Here is a 23,187-nt window from a genome sequence, read left to right as displayed (position 1 = left end):
TGTGTGTGTGTGCGTGCGTGTGTGTCAGTGCTCCTCCTTCCAGCATACTTCCTTTTAATGAGGTAAGGGCTGTAATCAGTCAATTCATTTCTATCGAACAGCATCAATACTTTGAGGTGGTTGATCCATCCAAACAAGAGCATGGTACCTTAGGTCCATTTTTATGTAAACTGAATAGTGTCTCTGGTTATGTACACAAGCTAATGTTAGTGATTACTGGCTATGGCCATAGAGGTACCTGTATTGTATTGTACTTTACTATTACTATATTCCTAGAGCTCTGGCTATGTGGAGTATAGGGATCTAAGTCTCACACAGAATATTCTGGTTAAGGAAACAGAGTTCATATACAGAAGGTTCATTTGCGTGAACTATCTGTTATGTGAAGTTATCCAGGCTGTTTATTGTTCTTGATTCTTCTGCGGATCAATCCCCCCCCCCCCCCCCCCCCATCCCGCAGCTCGCAAATCTTTATCCTGCTCTCTCTCTGCTCTGCCTTTGAATATATCTTATGATGCTCCAGAATGAGGACCCCAGAGTTCTAATTCCTAATTCAATGGTTTTGGTCCTGCGCCTAATCCCCAATGTACCATTGCGTCTACAAGTATGAACCTACATCAAATATTATTGTAAATAAATCTATAGTGGGCTCTTTAAGTTACCTTTGCTTCTCCACCAGGGGTCACCATTCCAGTATGTAACAACTTAAATGGAGGGCCACAACCATTTCGATAAAGAATAAAGGCATGCTTCCAAATCATTCAAAGTTAGCTCAATAAAGATTTTTTTTATGATGAAATTGAGCATGTTGATTTGTTAGATATAATAATCATTTCCAACCATACAGCCTTTTTCAATATACAGTGCATTCTGAAAGCATAACATTTTGTTATGTTACAGCCTTAATCGAAAATTCATAAAATATTTTTTCCCCCTCATCAATCATACCATACAATGACAAAGCAAAAACAGGTTTTTAGAAATGTTTGAAAATCTATTAAAAATAGAAAAAAGAAATACCTTAACATAAGTATTCAGACCCTTTGCTATGAGACTCGAAATTGAGCTCAGGCGCATCCTGTTTCCATTGACCATCCTTGAAATGTTTCTACAACCTGCGGTAAATTCAATTGATTGGACATGATTTGGAAAGGCACACAGCTGTCTTTATGAGGTCCCACAGCTGACAGTGCATGTCAGAGAAAAGGTTGAAAGAATTGTCTGTATAGCTCCGATACAGGATTGTGTTGAGGCACCAATCTGGGGAAGGGTACCAAAACATTTATGCAGCATTGAAGGTCCCCAAGAACACATTGGCCTCCATCATTGTTAAATGGAAGAAGTTTGGCACACAGCCAAGACAACGCAGGCGTGGTGTCAGGACAAGTCTCTGAATGTCCTTGAGTGGCCCAGCCAGAGCCCGGACTTGAACCCGATCAAACATCTCTGGTAAGACCTGAAAATAGCTGTGCAGCGACGCCTCCCCATCCAACCTGACTGAGCTTGAGGAGATCTGCAGAGAAGAATGGGAGAAACTCTCCAAATGCAGGTGTTCCAAGCTTGTAGCGTCATACTCAAGAAGACCCAAGGCTGTAATCGCTGCCAAAGGTGCATCAACAAAGTACTGAGTAAAGGTTCTTAATACTTATGTAAATATATTTCAGTAATTTTATTATTAGTATTTTTTTTTTAAATGTTAAACCTATTTTTGCTTTGTCATCATGGGGTACTGTGGATTGATGAGTAAAAAAAGGATTTCATCCATTTTAGAATAAGGCTGTAACGTAACAAAATGTAGAAAAAGTCAAGGGGTCTGAATACTTTCCGAATACACTGTATCTTATCTCAATATGAACCTACAGTACATTATGTACACACTTATGAAGCTATAGTAGATCTGATCATGCTTTATTGTTAGATAGTGTGTTGGTGTATACACTTGAGAAGTCATCTGAACTCTAGTAACCTCAAGCCTCACCCAAAGTAACCTAGACTCTGCAGCATCAGCATCAATGGAACAGGTGCCGGCTTAAAGGGGCATTGGATGTGGACATAAACCAACAAGTCCTCAGAATAAAGCATGTATGTTCTGAGGGAACCCGGAGTGTGGTTTTTCTTCATCTGCAATTGATTGAATTATAGCGTACATCTTCCCCACACCCCACACCCCACACGCCAGGAGTCAATGCAGACAAATTCCTGCCCTGTAGCTGTGGAGGGACACGAAATGACAACGAAACAATGCAACAGTGGACGTTTGTGCATTTTCAGGTGTTCAAGCCTCAACTTGCCATGCAGTGTTCAGAGTGCTGAGACTGTCTCTTAGAAATGCAGCCCCCAGTCAACTAGCTGTGGCACGTTGCCATTATCATCACATCCCTGCATTTATCCGTGGAATTCGATGTTGTCTCCAACAACCTAAAGGAACAACAATATTATGAACATTGCTTGAAGATATAAAACACATACACACACGCACTTGTCAGCCCTCATAGTTTGCAATAGTTTTGAGATGTAGGCTAACAGACAGTGGGCCTACGTTTCAGAGAAAGGGGGGCAAGCTGGGGGACAAGACTGGTCTGATACAACTGATGTAGGCTATACATAGGCCTACATAACATAGATTATAAAATGGCAAAAAATATATATAAATAGGCCCTGCATAGCTACATTAAATATCAATTTCTAAGATATTAGAAACTATTACTATAAGACTATTCTGTAGATAATCCATTGATGTAGTATACAGTTTACATCACTTCCCCTGTCATCCTGAATTAAGATGAATGGATCTGTATTCCCAAGAACAATGTAGCAGGCAGCATGGCCCCGATTTTTTTTTCCCCATGTGAAAATAGTCCTAGCATCCATATCTCTGTAATTGAATTTGAGAGTGGTTACATTTCTCCAGTCCCATCCCTCAACTTTTTAGCTAAACAGTGGCGGGGATGCTTTGATATTGTTACAACTACTGATTGACGCTTTAACATCTCGCCTCAAAACGGACCCCTGATCCACACCCAGAACGCCCGCTAGGAACGCCTTAGCGACACAGGCAGAGAGCGCTGAATGCTAGAAGCTGGCAATACCGCCGACCGTGTAGCCTAGCAGCCTATGTTGCGGTACGCAGTGTGAAGATAGGCTGAATACCGCCAGAAAAAGCAAACTTATTGGGAAGCCGCGAATGTAAGGTCTGTCATTGTATCAGTTGTCATTTTTTTATTTAGTTGAACGTTGCATTTAGTCACAGAACCCCAGGTTGGGCTATCTTTCCGAAATGGGACTCTGAATGACGGATAGTCGTCACATCTCGGGAAATGAGAGCGGATCTTTCTATTTCAGGACAGATCTGCCAGTTCTAGTGCACCTAAGGATTTAGAAGAAGAGAGCGAACTGCCACCTTCACATCCTAATCGTAAAGACGCATCAACATGGACCAGACGTTATTGTGATCCGCATGTGCTACTTGACATCGAACGTCACCTGTCATTTCTGTTATTTTGTATGATTCAATCTTCTTTTTTTTTATATATACAAGAGCTGTTAAATTAATCCTGTCTTGTCTTAATTCACATGATAGAGGAACAGAATACATTCCTCTTATCCTGAGTTAACTTCAGGTGAGTTATTTTATAACGATTTAAAACAATTATTATTATGAAGTATTATGACATTTGTCATTGTATCAAAGTTAATCAGATGGATTTACTACATATACACTAACAGAAAACGGTCATTGAAATGGTAATTTTAGGTATTATCAACAGTAAATAAATAAAAAAAACTCTGAAACGTTATGGTGCTTTGTGGGAAAAGTTATGGTATATTATGGTGCATTGTGAGAAAATTGCTCTTTTTAAAATGGTACTGTAATTCCACTCCACAGAATACAGTAGTGTACCATATCTTTGGAGCACCAAAAACATTTTGACCTCTAGTGGTTGCATGGTATTGTTGTTTCTGGCTCATTAATTTATTTTGAGGTGTGCCTTGTATAAGGCTATATTTGTTGCATCCATGAGGGGAGGAATAGTGTACCAATTTAACACCCTATCTGATTATAGTGCCCCATCAATTTAAAATGTAAAGATTTAGAGAGTTTATTAATCACAATCACAAGGTTGCAGATGTAAATGCAGGGTACAGAGAAAATCTTAAACTCTGATCTGCAACAGTGCAGATCAAAGGGAAGTAAATTAACAATAAAAAAATAAAAAAAATAATATATACATATTTACAATTGTAACATGGTAAATTATCATTGGGGTGAGGGCAGGGTAAATGTCTGTTGGGGGGAGATCTCCACAGGGGGAGCAACAGGGGAGGAGGAGCCCAGGGGTGCAGTAGGGGGACAGGCAGAGCAGGTATCTGATTAGTGGTGGCTATTAGGCAGCCTGATGGTCTGGGTGTAGAAGCTATTGGCCATTCTTTCAGGTTTTTTTCCATGATGATCCTATACTGCCTGCGTCTGAGTGATGGAAGCAGAGAGAACAGTCCGTGGCTCGGATGGCTGGGGTCCCTGATGATCTTCCTGGCCTTCCTGCGACACCTGGTGTTGTAGGTGTCCTGGAGGGCAGGCAGTGTGCACCCAATGTTGCATTCGACTGAGCGTACCACCCTCTGTAGCGCCTTATGGTCGGCAGTGATACCAAGTTGCCGTACCAAGCTGTGATGCAGCCCAACAGTATGCTCTCTATGGTGCCCCTGTAGAACACTGCGAGGTCCCTCAGGGACAGGTCACATTTTTTCAGCTTCCTGAGGTTGAAAAGTCACTGTTGTGCCTTTTTCACCACCGTGTCTGTGTAGTTTGACCATTTCAGCTCCTCCGGAGATGTGTACACCGAGGAACTTAAAGTTTTTGACCGTCTCCACGGCGGCCCCGTTGATGAGGATGGCCTCCTGAAGTCCACAATCAGTTCCTTTGTTTTGCTGATGTTGAGGGAGAGGTTGTTTACCTTGCTCCACAACGTCAGAGTGCCTACCTCCTCCCTGTAGGCCGTAGCGTCGTTGTTGGTAATCAGGCCTACTACTGTCGTGTCATCAGCAAACTTTATGATGGAGTTAGATGCAGTGGTGGGTATACAGAGAGTACAGAAGGGGACTGAGGACGCACCCTTGCGGGGCCCCCCGTGTTGAGGATCCGTGTGGAAGAGGTAGTTGCCTACTTTCCCCACCTGGGGGCGGTCCATCACAAAGTCTAGGACCCAGTTGCATAGGGAGATAGCTCAGTCCCAGGGCCTTGTGCTTTTGTGGTGAGCTTAGAAGGCACTATGGTATTTAAGGCCGAGCTGTAGTCGACGAACAGCATCCTCACATATGCATTGGTTTTGTCCAGTTGGGTGAGGGCAGTGTGCAGTGCAATGGCGATTACGTCATTCGTGGATCTGTCGGGATGGTAGGCGATTTGGAGACGGTCGAGTGTGTCGCGGAGGGAGGAGGTTATGTGGTCTTTGACTAGCCTCTCGAAGCACTTCAGGATGACGGATGTGAATGCTGCTGGTCGGTAGTCATTCAGTTCAGTTACTGTCCCTTTCTTGGGCACGGGATGATAGTATGAACATTCCTACAAAACAGAGCTTTATCTATCTATAGGGGACAGGTTGGAGTGGCAGCTAGTCTTAAACCTTAAATGGTTGAGCATTTTGGTCCTTTTGGCCTATTTTGCCCTGTAGTCGCTGCCAGTTTGGAAGCCTTTGTTAAGACGTCTAGAAGTCATTAATATGCTGTAATGTGTAAACACTTTATCTAGCAGCCAACCTGCTTGCATCAATCCCTTGTAATTACAGTAAAAAGTAAAATACTGTGAAATACAAACCTCTCCCCTCACTGAATTTAGTTAATTTATCCATTCATTCATTCATTCATCCATGAATTAATTCCAATTACAGTAGCGTTTACTTTTTACAGTAAAATACAGTACATTCTACGGTATTGTACTATGTGTCATGACACAGTACTTGCTTTGATACTGTTTTTATATCACAGTAGGTGTACTGTAATATTAAATACAGATTTTTACTTGCCCCGAGCTGCCTGTAAAATACTGTCAGATTCATGCTAACCCCTTTACGGTGTAGATATAGCTATTTTGACTGGTTAATTCATATAGATAGGGTCTAATTGTGAGAAATGGAGCCAATCAGGGACCTGTTTATAAGATATCATAACATCAGTGGGATGCATTGATTAGCCTGGTGTGTCATGCCATTATTTGTTTTACTTCCATGGATTTGGACATGATGACATGGGTTAACCGACTCCTTTCAACTCCACTGTTTTAACGTGGCAAATCAGCGTGTTCTATATGTGGTGGTGGTGGTGGGGGGGGGGGGGGGGGGGGGGACTGTGCTGTACAGACAGTTAGAATTTGAGCCTTTCTCCAAAGACTCTTCTACGAATTTAGGTCTTACTAGAAGACTACACAGTAAGTCATAAGAGACCAAGCCCACTTCCCTGTTGATCTCATTATTCTTCAGGCAGAGGTTCTACATTACTTATCAAAAAGCTTGCCTTCCTCAGCTCTTAGTTGAAATATGGTCATCTTTTGCTCTCCTTCCTGTCATAACATAGTGATCAAACAAATGCATAAATGTAGTCAGATTGATGTGATGTGAAAGGATATGTGATAGGATATGGTTCATATGATAACAGTAGAGGTTAGACCCGTAGATCCATTTCTCCACCCCATTGTGTTCGCCAGCTCTGTCTTTAGGATATGTTGTAAAAGTAGTAACTTAATTGAACCCTTCTTGATTTCCTGAACTAACCAACGTTTACACACAGTCTGGCACTATTAGAAAAAAAGGCTCCAACAGTTCCTCTCTACACAGGGACAAGGGTTCTACATGAAACCTTTGTCACCCGAGAAGGTTCTAGGGGTTCTACCTGGGACCATTACATGGTCTTCTACAGAGACAAGCTGAAGAACCATTTAGAACCTTTTTTTAAAGTGTAGATGGAAATGCACATCTGACCCCAAAAAAACGGTCCTGATTTAAATATTTGTGAAATGAGACACAATTATCCTGGCATTCAAATATAACAGGTAAAATGTTAATATCTTCCTGAACAAAAATGTATGAACGTTAATAGATATAGATGTTATGTAATCCATATGTCGGTATCATAAGGTATGTACTGTACTGTAGGCCTGCTATGGGATGTTTGGGTTGAATGATCTAAGGCCTGGTAAGTGAGGTCAGTTCAGAAGAGGACAGGCATGGATTAGCCTAGAGTATCGTAGTTTCTAGTTTGGCTGTCATGACTCGTGACATATTAGGCCCACGTAACATGGCTGTATCTTTTGTCAAATCTGGGTCCCTTGAGGCCAATAGGGTTTCCTCTCTCCCCTCCGTCAGTAGAATGTGTGCGCCGAGATTTGTAATAAGGGCAAGTCGAGGATCACACCATTCCCATACATTATTGGAATGCCCGTGCTTGGCAGCGTACCTGTAACGGCTGCAACTTTCCCAAGGCTCCAGACCTTAGCTCCCAGCATCAGCTCCCAGCCCTCCCAGATCAAGGGTAAAAGAAAGTTAATGTTAATCCTCGACGGATTAGGAACCCATGAGTGATTAAATGTGACTTCTGTCTTCAGAAAAAAAGGACAAATTACTATACCACCTTCGTCTGGGAACTTTACAGTGGACTCTACTCGGAACAAAATCCAGATTACATATCTCTATTTCCATCATCTTTATAATAACCGATTCATCACGTTATGATCACAGAGAATATTGCATTTCTCAGGCGCTCATCATCTCCCGAGACAGTGGAAGTCCTAGGAATACAGTTACCCCTACATGTAATTCCCGAAGTTCCCAGGGAACGTTATACAATCCTACAATTCTTATCAAAGTGAAACTACAGCTAGCTCTTATCACAAGCACATATCCCCCTGACAGCTTGAGCAGAACCGAATCCATGGTGTTTGACTCTGAGGATTGGGTAGACAGACAGACAGACAAACATGTTTGTTCATTGCCTCTGCAGTTAGCCAGTGGTGTTTCCTCTCCTCAAAACAACCTCCTGGGACTTGCTGCTACTCAGTGATGTCTATGCATCAGCACAGCCCCTTTAGACTGCAACCAGATACAGTATGTGCTTCTTGCCAGAGCACCAACATCTAGACCAGCTCCACCTTACAGACCTGTACTTTATGGATAGGAAGGAAGGAAGAATACATTTTGTCGGATGATGTTCTTACCAGCTGCACAATTGCCGGAGTGTGTGTGAGTGGCACATTTGGATCACCATATCCTATCGGAATTGCACCGCCATGTGGTTAAAGGTAATCTTTATTATTCCATATGGAGATTTGGTTTGCAGGCAGGATGAATACACGACACACAATACAAAACAGAGGCAATGCAAATAAAAATATATATAAAGATATATGGGAAAAAATGGGATTTTTTTTTTCCTCCCTCCTGTAGTGCCTCAAACACACCCCTACACCCCCGTTGCAGAACGGTGGTATGGCTGATAGTGGAACGGCCGTCAAGCCTCCTGAACCTGAATCAGTCAGCATCCCGATGGAGGAAACCATCTGTAATGGGGGAACGCAGGAGCCTTCTCTGTTGACAAATCTGAAGAAGGTGGAGAACCACATCACAGAGGCCCAGCGTTTCTCCCATCTCCCCAAGCGTTCGGCGGTGGACTTGGAATTCACAGAGCTCTCCTACACCATCCGGGAAGGGCCGTGCTGGAGAAAGAGAGGTACAGTAACATACACCACATTGTCTGTCGACGATCCTCAAACGAACGACCGGGAGGTCCGTGGGGCGACGCAAAATTGGCCTAGCGTCGCCCGGGTTAGGGAGGGCTTGGTCGGTAGGGGTGTCCTTGTCTCATCGCGCACCAGCGACTCCTGTGGCGGGCTGGGCGCAGTGTACGCTAGCCAAGGTGGCCAGGTGCACGGTGTTTCCTCCGGCGCATTGGTGCGGCTGGCTTCCGGGTTGGATGTGCGCTGTGTTAAAGAAGCAGCGGCTTGGTTGGTTGTGTATCGGAGGACGCATGACTTTCAACCTTCGTCTCTCCCGAGCCCGTACGGGAGTTGTAGCGATGAGACAAGATAGTAGCTACTACAACAATTGGATACTACGAAATTGGGGAGAAAAGGAGTAAAATTCAAAAAAAAAAAAAAGAATAGGTGCGAATTAGAGATACCTCAGTGTCTAGATTTGCATTGCATGATTAAATAGATGTATGTTGACAAAAGCAATGACTGTGAGCAGATGAGCTCTCCACTTACCAGTGTGCTGTACTAGTGGGAGTGGTCCTTCTGAGGACACTAATGAGAGGATAACTCATGCGCTAGGGCTGTGACCTTAAAAGGGCAACTCCACCACTTTTCTACCTCATTTTCAATATCTCCACAATACCACCTACATAGGTGAAAACTGCACATTTCTATGTTTTGTAGAAAAGAACAAACGTTCTACCCAAAAACAGTGATTTTCAAACACTTTGAGATATGTGGTGACATGGGGAGAAACCAATTACACTCCCTCTGGCTAGAAACTTGTTGCATTTTTCCTCCCTTCTTTTAATCCTACCCTGTGATGTCACAGAGAATCATTTCTTTTTAGGAACTTTCTTCTTATCTTTAAAAACATGTAGACACTGGTGTGGTGCTGGAGATGATGAATAGGAAGTTGAAAAGTGGCAGAATTTTCCTGTTCTGCCTGTGCTCTTCTGTCGAAGCAATTGCAGTAAATAATTCACCACAATTACACTAAGCTGTGGGCCCTCAGAATGCTCTGCAGGAAATGGGCTGTGTTTGAGCGGTTTATGCTTTATGGTCAAGAAAATGATATTCCATCACAAGTGTCATGCCAAAATGAACCATTGACTATTGACTATTGACTCAGGATTTCGGATTTAGAAAAGTCACGTGACATTTTCTCTATAAATCTCTCACATGGCAAGAAATCCACATCCAAAGCGGGTAACATCTTCATTATCTCAGGTGTGCAAGATAAGCTAAAAATGAACTGTCTGCACACTCTCTCTTTACCTCTTTTTTTTTATTCTCTATCTCCCTTGCACGCTCTCTCTCTCTTTCTCTCTCTCCCTCTCTTTCTCTCTCTCCCCGCCACTGGGCACACACTGGTTGAATCAACGTTATTTCCACGTTTTTTTCAATGAAGTTACGTTGAACCAACATGGAATAGACATTCAATTGAAGTCTGTGCCCAGTGGGCTCTCTCTCTCTTTTTCATTATCGCTCTCTCTCTCTCTACCTTCTCACTGTTCCTCACATTCACAAGCCATGCAGTATAGTGGTAGAGAAACTATCCCCTTCAGCCAGCACAGCCAGCCCCCATGCTAATACACACAGCTGTCTCATTCAGCCTTTGATGTCTCTGAAATCCAGGAACACAGATCACAGCTCCTATATGTTTAATTTTGGGGGACATCATCATTACCGGGGGAAGGGACTTGTGGCTTTACACACCCATATACACAGGTCTGCATCCCAAATGGCACCCTATTCCCTATATAGTGCACTACTTTTGACCAGGGCTCTGGTCAAAAGTAGTGCACTATATAGGGATTAGGGTGCCATTTGGGAATCCGACATAGTGATTAAGAGTGCCATGGTGCCACACACTGAGTGTGTAAGTATCCCCTGGCCTAGCCTAGGAGTTTGACAGGTTTGCAAACAGTTGTCAGTTGCTTTGAATGGCTATGTCCCCCCTAATCCACATCTCACTCTGGGGCTGCATGTACATTGCTGGCAGACAGGGATAGATCAATATAGTAACTGTTTTGTGTCCCCCATCATCAAGGAAAAAGCAACAAATCAGTTGATTCTTGGCCAACAAGTCACATGAATTTGGCTGTGTGACAGCCACGGAATTTAAGTACAGCTAATCGTTTGATAATAGATACCTGGGTCAGAGAATTACACTAATTGACTGAGTGTAGATGTTGTACTGTGTTTATGTACTGCATGCACCGCTGTACACGGTGAAGGTTTAGTGGAGCATTAGGTTCAAGGTAAACACAGATGACTGACACAGAGGTACGCCAGCTAGCACACAGACATACTAGTCATCTGTTATGAAACCCATGGATTGACCATCATCACCCAGTCACAATTAGGCCCAGGAGTTTTACCAGGAGTTTTACCTAACCAGATGACCTGGCCCTAGTTGCACAACAATGAACGGCAGACCTGAAGATCTGAAATTTCAAAGCCATGATCAAATCTCACGCTAGCTCTCCGGGACTAGTAGACCTGTAGCTCAGAGCTGGCAAAGCCCTGATCTTTGACACAAAAAAATACTCTTCCACTCCCCTTACTAACTGGGCACCTTCCCAAAAGCCACGAGCAAACCTTGAATAAAACACTTTCCATTGTCAGTGTTTTGTCATTTACCCTCGGTCCAGCAGCATCACTGCCTAGATAAATGCAGTGCCGGACCAGTCTGTGTCATATAGGCTGGTTCTCTCATTCTACACAGGCTGTCTGATATCACATAATGGAATGTCAGCTGCGTTGAAGGTTGTTTGAAAATGTCATTGCCTTATTTAGCATTGCAGTCTGAATCAGACTTTGGAGAGAGCACTCGAGAGTAAGTGGCAGATTCCAATTCGATCAAATCCACGGAGCACATAATGCATATTTCAGTCTGGTTCACATGCACACAGACACATGCACACACATGCACACACACCCACCCACGCATGCACGCGTGCACACACACACGCACGCACACCATCCATCCATCCATCCATCCACTGCACTCTCAGTGAGACACTGATTGATGTGGTGCAGCTAGCTGCTGATAAGCCCTTTTCTAAACAAAGACATGTGAATAAGTAGCATACTGAAATCTAGCTGAAATCCTGCCTCAAAGGTGTTCCTTAAAATAGACAGCTAAGCTGCTGTGCTGTGTGAGGATATAACGTGGAGGGTTAATAGAACAGTGTGCTTCCTGGAATTTAAAGAGGTCTTAAGCCGTGGGGAGCTAACTGAGACAGGAAAAGTACCTGTTTTCCTGCATAATAGCAACATTATATTTTGGCATGCGACAATGTCTTACACTGCTAGTGTTCCAGTTTCCTTTAAACTGTTCTCCAAAGCAAATACTAAGATGTAGACCTCCAGCCTCTTTCTCTCTCTCTCTCTCTGTGTGTGTGTGTGTGTGTGTGTGTGTGTGTGTGTGTGTGTGTGTGTGTGTGTGTGTGTGTGTGTGTGTGTGTGTGTGTGTGTGTGTGTGTGTGTGTGTGTGTGTGTGTGTGTGTGTGTGTGTGTGTGTGGACTTGTTGTCCTTTCTTGTCAGGACCAGAATGTCCTGACATGATAGGAAAACAAGAACATTTATGAAATATCTGGACATTTTGCATGTCCTGAAAAGTGAAAATGCTACTTTAGGTTTAAGGGTTAGGTTTAAGGTTTAGGGTTAGGGGTTAGTTTTAGGGTTAAGGTTAGGTTTACGGTTAGGGTTATGTTTAGGGATTTGGGAAAATAGGATTTTGAATGAGAATACATTTTTACTCAACCAAAAAAGTCTTGACAAGTAACGTAAACATAGCTGTGTGTGTGCGTGCATGTGTTTCATTAATTTTGACCCTGCCCTAGTATTGTGATCACTTCACATGACATCACATGCTGTCATCACCTCACATGACAGAGATCAAGGTCAAGGTGGAACTAGCTAATTGAAAATACACTATAAATATACATACGCTATATATACAAAAGTATGTGGACACCCCTTAAAATGAGTGGATTCAGCTATTTCAGCCACACCCGTTGCTGACGGGTGTATAAAATCGAGCACACAGCCATGCAATTGCCATAGACAAACATTGGCAGTAGAATGGCCTTACCAAAGAGCTCAGTGACTTTCAACGTGGCACTGTCATAGGATGCCACCTTTCCAACAAGTCAGTTCGGCAAATTTCTGCCCTGCTAGAGCTGTCCTGTCAACTGTAAGTGCTGTTATTGTGAAGTGGAAACGTCTAGGAGCAACAACAGCTGGGCCGCAAAGTAGTAGGCCACGCAAGCTTACAGAACGGAACCGAAGAGTGCTGAAGCACGTACATTGCAGCGCGTAAAAATCGTCTGTCTTAGGTTGCAACACTCACTACCGAGTTCCAAAGTGCCTCTGGAAGCAATGTCAGCACAAAAACTGTTAATCGGGAGCTTTATGAAATGGGTTTCCATGGCCGAGCAGCAGCACACAAGCCTAAGATCTCGATGTGCAATGCCAAGCGTCGGCTGGAGTGGTGTAAAGCTTGCCGCCATTGGACTCTGGAGCAGTGGAAACACGTTCTATGGAGTGATGAATAACGGCTTCATTACCTGGCAGTCCTACGGACAAATCTGGGTTTGGCGGGTGCCAGGAAAACGCTACCTGCACTAATGCATAGTGCCAACTGTAAAGTTTGGCGGAGGAGAAATAATGGTCTGGGGCTGTTTTTCATAGTTTGGGCTAGGCCCATTAGTTCCAGTAAAGGGAAATCTTAACGCTACAGCATACAATGACATTCTAGATGATTCTGTGCTTCCAACTTTGTGTGAACAGTTTGGGGAAGGCACTTTCCTGTTTCAGCATGACAATGCCCCCGTGCACAAAGCGAAGTCCATACAGAAATGGTTTTTCGAGATCGGTGTGGAAGAACTTGACTGAACTGCACAGAGCCCTGACCTCAACTCCATCAAACACCTTTGGGATGAATTGGAATGCCGACTACGAGCCAGTCCTAATTGCCCAACATCAGTGCCCAACCTCACTAATGCTCTTGTGGCTGAATGGAAGCCAGTCATTCATAGCAATGTTCCAAAGCCTTCCCAGAAGAGTGGAGGCTGTTATAACAGCAAAGATGCCCATGACTTTGGAATGAGATGTTCGACGAGGATACTTTTGGTCAGGTAGTGTACTTCCCCTCCACATCCAATCTATTAAGGCATGTAGAGTGAGTTTCTCTTAACACTGAGGATAGAAGAACACCTTTACGCACACCGTATGAACACCTTAAGAACACCTTATGGCAACTGTAAGGAGTATTAACCTGATGAGGTCACTAGTGGGGCTGCTGCACAGGAGGAGAATAAATATTCCCGCCATAGTTGCCTGCTGAGATCACAACCGTTTTTCTCCTGGGGGCTGTAGTTTGTTTTACAAGTGTTATTTTTTTCATTAAGTAGAAGGATTTATTAGCCTCTTGGGTGGCGCAGTGGTCTAGGGCACTGCATCGCAATGCTAGCTGTGCCACCAGAGACTCTGGGTTCGAGCCCAGGCTCTGTCACAGCCGGCCTCGACCGGGAGGTCCATGGGACGATGCACAATTGGCCTAGCGTCGTCCGGGTTAGGGAGGGTTTGGCCGGTAGGGATATCCTTGTCTCATCGCGCACTAGCGACTCCTGTGGCGGGCCGGGCGAAGTGCACGCTAACCAGGTCGCCAGGCGCACGGTATTTCCTCCGACACATTGGTGCGGCTGGCTTCCGGGCTGGATGCGTGCTGTGTTAAGAAGCAGTGCGGCTTGGTTGGGTTGTGTTTTGGAGGATGCATGGCTTTCGACCTTCGTCTCTCCCGAGTCTGTACGGGAGTTGACTGGATGCAACAACAACAACGGCAAAAAACGTCCAGCTCGAAAGCTGAATGTAGAAAGTAAATACTTTGGTCGCTGCAGGATGAGCTCAACTCAACACTCACATTTTACCCTCACAATTCATCAACAATAACTTTATCCTTTGAATTTCCCCTTATCCTTTGGGATAGCTTTGGGATGCTATGTCAGCCGTGTTTAAAGACCATTATTGACCACGCATCAACTTCCAAACAATGTGCCTATAGCCCTTTATACCATTTTTTTCCTGGTCATTAATAAAATGCAATACTTCTCTAGGCTAGGGAATCCTTCTCTGTGTTCTGGATCAGCTTTCCAAGCTGAGAAAAACCAAATCTAGGTGATTCTGATGGTGATGATGATGTGGACTGGAATCACTTGCTGTGACCAGAACGAAAAGGAAACGTCGCCCCGTGATTGGTGGTTGCTGCTCCGAGCCCTTTGACATTTTGTCCAAGCTCTTGGAGAGATCACTAAGAGTTTGCAGTGCTGCTCTGTAATTGAGCCCCTAGTACCGTAGGGCTTTTAGCTGAACCCATAGCCCAGGTCGTGCTCTTTCGCCTGAATTTGAAAGTCTGAACACATAAGAAGGTGTGTACTACATGTCTGAAAACGTGTTTAGAGTCTCAGAAACCACATTAATACGATACAGAAATCGTACAAGATGAAGAGACACTTACTTGCATGTCTAAATGCTTGCCATGACAGGCCAAACATTTATTTTAGATTTTTTTTGATTTCACCTTTATAAAACCAGGTAGGCTAGTTGAGAACAAGTTCTCATTTACAACTGCGATAAAGCAAAGCAGTGCGACACAAACAACACAGAGTTAAACATGGAATAAACAAACATACAGTCAATAACACAATAGAAAAGCATATATACAGTGTGTGCAAATTAGGTAAGATAAGGGAGGTAAGGCAATAAATAAGCCATTGTGGTTAAATAATAACAATTTAGCAATTAAACACTGGAGTGATAGATGTGCAGAAGATGAACGTGCAAGTAGAGATACTGGGGTGCAATGGAGCAAAAAAATAAATAACAGTATGGGGATGAGGTAGTTGGATGGGCTGTTACAGATGGGCTATGTACAGGTGCAGTGATCTGTGAGCTGCTCTGACAGCTGGTGTTTAAAGTTAGTGAGATATGGGTCTCCAGCTTCAGTGATTTTTGCAATTCGTTTCAGTCATTGGCAGCAGAGAACTGGAAGGAAAGGCGGCCAAAGGAGGAATTGGCTTTGGTGGTGACCAGTGAAATATACCTGCTGGAGCACGTGCTACGGGTGGGTGCTGCTATGGTGACCAGTGAGCTGAGATAAGGCGGGCTTTACCTAGCAAAGACTTGTAGATGACCTGGAGCCAGTGGGTTTGGCGACGAGTATGACGCGAGGGCCAGCCAACGGGAGCCAGCCAACGAGAGCATACAGGTCTCAGTGGTGGGTAGTATATGGGGCTTTGGTGACAAAATGGATGGCATTGTGATAGACTGCATCCAATTTGCTGAGTAGAGTGTGTGACGACCCTCCCACTCTGTCTGCCGTATTCTGTCTTTGTTCTTGTTTCCTTATTAGGATGCCAGTGGGCGGAGTTGTGAGGGTCGTCAGCTACATGGGAAACACCTGGGCCAGGTGTCTCCCAGGATAAATGGACCTCTTCCACATTCATGGAGGAGACTCTCTCCATGCAGACACCTTTTTAGATTGTGTTGTGGTTCTTGGTGGCCGTTTGTTTGCTTTGGCACCTTTCAACACCCTGCATTATCACATTCATGCATGCAAAACACTCACTTACACTACTGATTACTGATTACACACACCATTGTATATTTTCCTTAGTTGCTTTAGTTAATAAATATATATTTTGTTAAGCCTTATCTCCACGTTGTCTCCCTTTGTTACGGGCTTTGAGCCGGTTCGTGACAAGTGTTGGAGGCTATTTTGTAAATGACATCGCCGAAGTCAAGGATTGGCAGGATAGTCAGTTTTACAAGGGCATGTGTGGCATCATGAGTGAAGGATGCTTTGTTGCGAAATAGGAAGCCAATTCTAGATTTCATTTTGGATTGGAGATGCTTAATGTGAGTCTAGAAGGAGGGTTTACAGTCTAACCAGACACCTAGGTATTTGTAGTTGTCCACGTATTCTAAGTCAGAACCGTTCAGAGTAGTGATGCTGGATGGGCGGGCAGGTGCGAGCAGCGATCGGTTGAATAGCATGCATTTAGTTTTACTTGCATTTAAGAGCAGTTGGAGGACACGGAAGGAGAGTTGTATGGCATTGAAGCTCGTCTGGAGGTTAGTTAACACAGTGTCCACAGAAGGGCCAGAAGTACACAGAATGGTGTCGTATGCGTAGAGGTGGATCATATTCACGTATGTATGTCCTAGACGTTCAATTCTCATGGCTTTTAGCCGTACCCTTATCCTACTCCTCCTCTGTTCCTCTGGCGATGTAGAGGTGAATCCAGGCCCTGCAGTGCCTGGCTCCACTCCTATTCCCCAGGCGCTCTCTTTTGATGACTTCTGTAACCGTAAAAGCCTTGATTTCATGCATGTTAACATTAGAAGCCTCCTCCCTAAGTTTTTTTTATTCCCTGCTTTAGCACACTCTGCCAACCCGATGTCTTAGCCGTGTCTGAATCCTGGCTTAGGAAGACCACCAATAACTCTGAAATCTCCATCCCTAACTCCAACATTTTCAGACAAGATAGAATGGCCAAAGGGGGTGGTGTTAGCCTGCAGAGTTCTGTCCTACTATCCAGGTCTGTACCCAAACAATTTGAACTTCTACTTTTAAAAATCCACCTCTCTAAAAAGTCTCTTACCGTTGCCGCCTGCTATAAACCACCCTCTGCCCCCAGCTGTGCTCTGGATACCATATGTGAACTGATTGCCTCCCATCTATCTTCAGAGCTCGTGCTGCTAGGTGACCTAAACTGTGACAAGCTTAACACCCCGGCCATCCTACAATCTAAGCTTGATTTCCTGCATCCGTAATGGGTCAGCGGTCAAACGACCTCCACTCATCACTATCAAACGCTCCCTGAAACACTTCAGCGAGCAGGCCTTTCTAATCGACTTGGCCCGGGTATCCTGGAAGGATATCGACCTAATCCCGTCAGTAGAGGATGCCTGGTTATTTTTTTAAATGCCTTCCTTGTCATGGCCTTCGAAAGAACTGGACCAAAGCGCAGCGTGGTGATCGTACATTTCTCCTTTATTTTCCTTGACGCCAACAAAACAATAAACCATACGAAACGGCCGTGAAGCTTAAGGGCTATAGTGCCACAAACAAAGTGAACAACCCACAAAGACAGGTGGGAAAAAGGGCTGTCTAAGTATGGTTCCCAATCAGAGACAACGATAGACAGCTGTCCCTGATTGAGAACCATACCCGGCCAAAACAAAGAAATACAAAACATAGAAAATGGAACATAGAAGGCCCACCCCACATCACACCCTGACCTAACCAAATAGAGAAATAAAACGGCTCTCTAAGGTCAGGGCGTGACATTCCTCACCATCTTAAATAAGCATGCCCCATTCAAGAAATGTAGAACCAGGAACAGATATATCCCTTGGTTCTCTCCAGACCTGACTGCCCTTAACCAACACAAAAACATCCTGTGGCATTCTGCATTAGCATTGAACAGCCCCCGTGAAATGCAACTTTTTAGGGGAGATAGAAACCAATATACACAGGCAGTTAGAAAAGCCAAGGCTAGCTTTTTCAACCAGAAATTTGCTTCCTGCAACACAAACTCAAAAAGTTTTGGGACATTGTAAAGTCCATGGAGAATAAGAGCACCTCCTCTCAGCTGCCCACTGCACTGAGGATAGGAAACTCTGTCACCACAGATAAATCCACTATAATTGAGAATTTCAATAAGCATTTTCCTACGACTGGCCATGCTTTCCACCTGGCCACACTTTCCCCGGCAAACAGCACTGCACCCCCCACAGCAACTCGCCCAAGCCTTCCCCATTTCTCCTTCTCCCAAATCCAGTCAGCTGATGTTCTGAAAGTGCTGCAAAATCTGGACCCCCACAAATCACCTGGGCTAGACAATCTGGACCCTTTTTTTCTAAAATGATCTGCCAAAATTGTTGCAACCCCTATTACTCGCCTGTTCAACTTCTCTTTCGTGTCGTCTGAGATTCCCAAAGATTGGAAAGCAGCTGTGGTCATCCCCCTCTTCAAAGGGAGGACACTCTTGACCCAAACTGCTACAGACCTATATCTATCCTACCCTGCCTTTCTAAGGTCTTCGAAAGCCAAGTTAACAAACAGATCACCGACCATTTCGAATCCCACCGTACCTTCTCCGCTATGCAATCTGGTTTCAGAGCTGGTCATCGGTGCACCTCAGCCACGCTCAAGGTTTTAAACGATATCTTAACCGCCATCGATAAGAAAAAATACTGTGCAGCCGTATTCATTGATCTGGCCAAGGCTTTCGACTCTGTCAATCACCACATCCTCATCGGCAGACTCAACAGCCTTGTTTTCTCAAATGATCGCCTGGTTCACCAACTATTTCTCAGTGTGTCAAATCTGAGGGCCTGTTGTCCGGGCCTCTGGCAGTCTCTATGAGGGTGCCACAGAGTTCAATTCTTGGGCCGACTCTCTTCTCTGTATATATCAATGATGTCGCTCTTGCTGCTGGTGAGTCTCTGATCCACCACTACGCAGACGACACCATTCTGTATACTTCTGGCCCTACTTTGGACACTGTGTTAACAACCCTCCAGACGAGCTTCAATGCCATACAACTCTCCTTCCTTGGCCTCCAACTGCTCTTAAATACAAGTAAAACTAAATGCATGCTCTTCAACCGATCGCTGCCTGCACCTGCCCGCCCATCCAGCATCACTACTCTGGACGGTTCTGACTTAGAATATGTGGACAACTACAAATACCTAGGTGTCTGTAAACTTTCCTTTCAGACTCACATAAAACATCTCCAATCCAGAGTTAAATGTAGAATTGGCTTCCTATTTTCAAACAAAGCATCCTTCACTCATGCTGCCAAGCATACCCTCGTAAAACTGACCATCTTACCGATCCTCAACTTTGGCGATGTCATTTACAAAATAGCCTCCAACACCCTACTCAAAAAATTGGATGCAGTCTATCACAGTGCCATCCGTTTTGTCACCAAAGCCCCATATACTACCCACCACAGCGACCTGTACGCTCTCGTTGGCTGGCCCTCGCTTCATATTCGTCACCAAACCCACTGGCTCCAGGTCATCTACAAGACCCTGCTAGGTAAAGTCCCACCTTATCTCCGCTCGCTGGTCACCATAGCTGCACTCACCCGTAGCACGCGTTCCAGCACGTATATCTCACTTTTCATCCCCAAAGCCAGTTCTTCCTTTGGCCGCCTCTCCTTCCAGTTCTCTGCTGCCAATGACTGGAATGAAATCTCTGAAACTGGAAACACTTATCTCCCTCACTAGCTTTAAGCACCAGCTGTCAGAGCAGCTCACAGATCACTGCACCTGTACATAGCCCATCTATAAATAGCCCAAACAACTACCTCTTCCCCTACTGTATTTATTTATTTTGCTCCTTTGTACCCCAGTACACTCATCTACTGTCAAATCTACCATTCCAGTGTTTTAATTGCTATATTGTATTTACTTCGCCACCATGGCCTATTTATTGCCATTACCTCCCTTAACTCACCTCATTTGTTCACATTGTACATAGACTTATTTTTCTATTGTATATTTGTTTTACTCCATGTGTAACTCTGTGTTGTTATATGTGTCGAACTGCTTTGCTTTATCTTGGCCAGGTCGCAGTTGTAAATGAGAACTTGTTCTACCTGGTTAAATAAAGGTGAGAAAAAAAAATGTATGCAAAGAAAAGTGTCGGCCTGAGAATTGAACCCCGTGGCACCCCCAGAGGTCCGGACAACAGGCCCTCCAATTTGACACACTGAACTCTGTCTGAGAAGTAGTTGGTGAACCAGGCGAGGCAGTCATTTGAGAAAAGCTGTTGAGTTTGCCGATAAGAAGTTGACTGTGCCTTTAAACAGCTTGGAAAATCCTGGAAAATGATGTCATGGCTTTAGAAGCTTATGATAGGCTAATTGACATCATTTGAGTCAATTGGAGGTGTTCCTGTGGATGTATTTCAAAGCCTACCTTCAAAATCAGTGTCTCTTTGCTTGACATCATGGGAAAATCAAAATATATCAGCCAAGACCTCCACAAGTCTGGTTCATCCTTGGGAGCAATTTCAAACGCCTGAAAGTACCACGTTCATCTGTACAAGCAATAGTACGCAAGTATAAACACCATGGGACAACGCAGCCGTCATACCACTCAGGAAGGTGACGCGTTCTGTCTCCTAGAGATGAACGTACTTTGGTGCGAAACAGGTACAAAAGTATCTAAATCCAGAGTAAAACGAGTCCTATATCGACATAACCTGAAAGGACGCTCAGCAAGTGTGACGACCCTCCCACTTTGTCTGCCATATTCTTTCTCTTTGTTCTTGTTTTCCTTAATAGGATGCCGGTTGGCGGAGCCGGGAGGGTCGTCAGTGACATGGGATATACTGGGTGTGTCCCGGGATAAATACACCTCTTCCCCATTCATTGAGGAGACTCTCTCCATGCAGACACACTTATAGATTTTGGTTGTGGCATTTTTGCGGCCGTTTGTTTGCTTTGGCACCTTTCAACACCCCTCATTATCACATTTATGCACGCAAACACTCACTTACACTACTGATTACTGACCACACACACCATTGTTAATTGTATTTAGTTTACCTCAGTTAACAAATATATTTTTTTATTCCTTATCTCCACATGGTCTCCCTTTTTGTTACAAACTTCGAGCCGGTTCGTGACAAAGGAAGAAGCCACTGCTCCAAAACCACCATAAAAAAGCCAGACTATGGTTTGCAACTGCACATGGGGACAAAGATCGTAGTTTTTTGTCCTCTGGTCTGATGGAAGAAAAATAGAACTGCTTGGCCATAATGACCATCGTTATGTTTGGAGGAAAGGGGGGGGGGGGGGGGGGGGGGGGGGCTTGCAAGTCAAAGAACACCATCCCAACCGTGAAGCACGGGGGTGGCAGCATCATGTTTTGGGTGTGCTTTGCTGCAGGAGGAACTGGTGCACTTTACAAAACAGATGGCATCATGAGGGAGGAAAATTATGTGGATATATTGAGGCAACATCTCAAGACATCAGTTAAAGCTTGGTCGCAAATGAGTCTTCCAAATGGACAATGACCTCAAGCATACTTCCGAAGTTGTTGGAAAATGGCTTAGGTACAACAAAGTCAAGGTACTGGAGTGGCCTTCCCAAAGCCCTGACCTCACTCCTATAGAAAATTTGTGGGCAGAACTGAAAAGGCATGTGCGAGCAAGGAGGCCTACAAACCTGACTCAGTTACACCAGCTCTGCCAGGAGGAATGGGCCAAAATTCACCCAATTTATTGTGGGAAGCTTGTGGACGGCTACCCAAAAAGATGGACCTAAGTTAAACAATTTAAAGGCAATGCTACCAAATACTAATTGAGTATATGTAAACTTCTGACCCACTGGGAATGTGATGAAAGAAATAAAATATTAAATAAATCATTCTCTTTACTATTATTCTGACATTTCACATTCTTAAAATAAAGTGGTGATCCTAACTGACCTAAGACAGGGAATTTTTATGAGGATTGAATGTCAGGAATTGTGAAAAACTGAGTTCAAATGTATTTGGCTAAGATGTAAACTTCCGACTTCAACTGTAGGTCCTCAGATCCTCAAAAGGTTCTACAGCTGCACCATCAAGAGCATCCTGATGGGTTTGCATCACTGCCTGGTATGGCAAGTGCTCGGCCTCCGACCGCAAGGCACGACAGAGAGTACTGCGAATGGCCCAGTACATCACTGGGGCCAAGCTTTCTGCCATCCAGGACCTCTATACCAGGCGGTGTCAGAGGAAGGTCATAAAAATTGTCAAAGACTCCAGCCACCCTATTCATAGACTGTTCTCTCTCCTACCGCACGGCAAGCGGTACCGGAGCGCCAAGTCTAGGTCCAAGAGGCTTCTAAACATCTTCTACCCCCAAGCCATAAGACTCCTGATATTCTAATCAAATGGCTACCCAGACTATTTGCATTACCCTCTCCCCCTATTTTACACCGCTGCTATTCTCTGTTGTTATCATCTATGCATAGTCACTTTAATAACTCTACCTACATATTACCTCAACTAACCGGTGCCCCTGCACATTGACTATGTACCGGTACCCCCCTGTATATAGTCTCACTATTGTTATTTCACTGCTGCTCTTTAATTACTGTTACTTTTACATCTTATTCTTATCCATATATTTTTTTAACTGCATTGTTGGTTAGGGGATCGTAAGCAAGCATTTCTCTGTAAGTTTTACACCTGTTGTATTCGGCACATGTGACTAATATAATTTGATTTGAGTTATTACTGAAATTAATCAGCTTGTCAGTGCAATCACTCATACCATTTGTGACATATATACAGTGGTGGAAAAAGTACCCAATTGTCATACATGAGTCAAAGTAAAGATACATTAATAGAAAATAACTCAAGTAAAAGT

At 44.1% G+C, this 23,187-nt stretch overlaps 1 protein-coding gene across 1 annotated transcript in view; it reads left to right on the top strand.

The window, feature by feature from the left end:
- The first annotated feature begins 3,319 nt into the window (after positions 1 to 3,319).
- The window catches only part of LOC139385941 (ATP-binding cassette subfamily G member 4-like), a 29,644-nt gene continuing 9,776 nt past the window's right edge, over positions 3,320 to 23,187 (top strand). Inside the window, exons 1-3 of the mRNA XM_071131244.1 lie at positions 3,320 to 3,415; positions 3,581 to 3,620; positions 8,436 to 8,718. Of these exons, the coding sequence (XP_070987345.1) occupies positions 8,478 to 8,718 (241 nt within the window). The 5' untranslated portion in view covers positions 3,320 to 3,415; positions 3,581 to 3,620; positions 8,436 to 8,477. The remainder of the gene's footprint in view (positions 3,416 to 3,580; positions 3,621 to 8,435; positions 8,719 to 23,187) is intronic.

Source organism: Oncorhynchus clarkii, chromosome 27 (assembly GCF_045791955.1).
Source record: "Oncorhynchus clarkii lewisi isolate Uvic-CL-2024 chromosome 27, UVic_Ocla_1.0, whole genome shotgun sequence".
NCBI classification, from domain to species: domain Eukaryota; kingdom Metazoa; phylum Chordata; class Actinopteri; order Salmoniformes; family Salmonidae; genus Oncorhynchus; species Oncorhynchus clarkii.
Note: the sequence above shows the minus strand (reverse complement) of the source record. Positions and strands in the feature narration are given on the sequence as shown.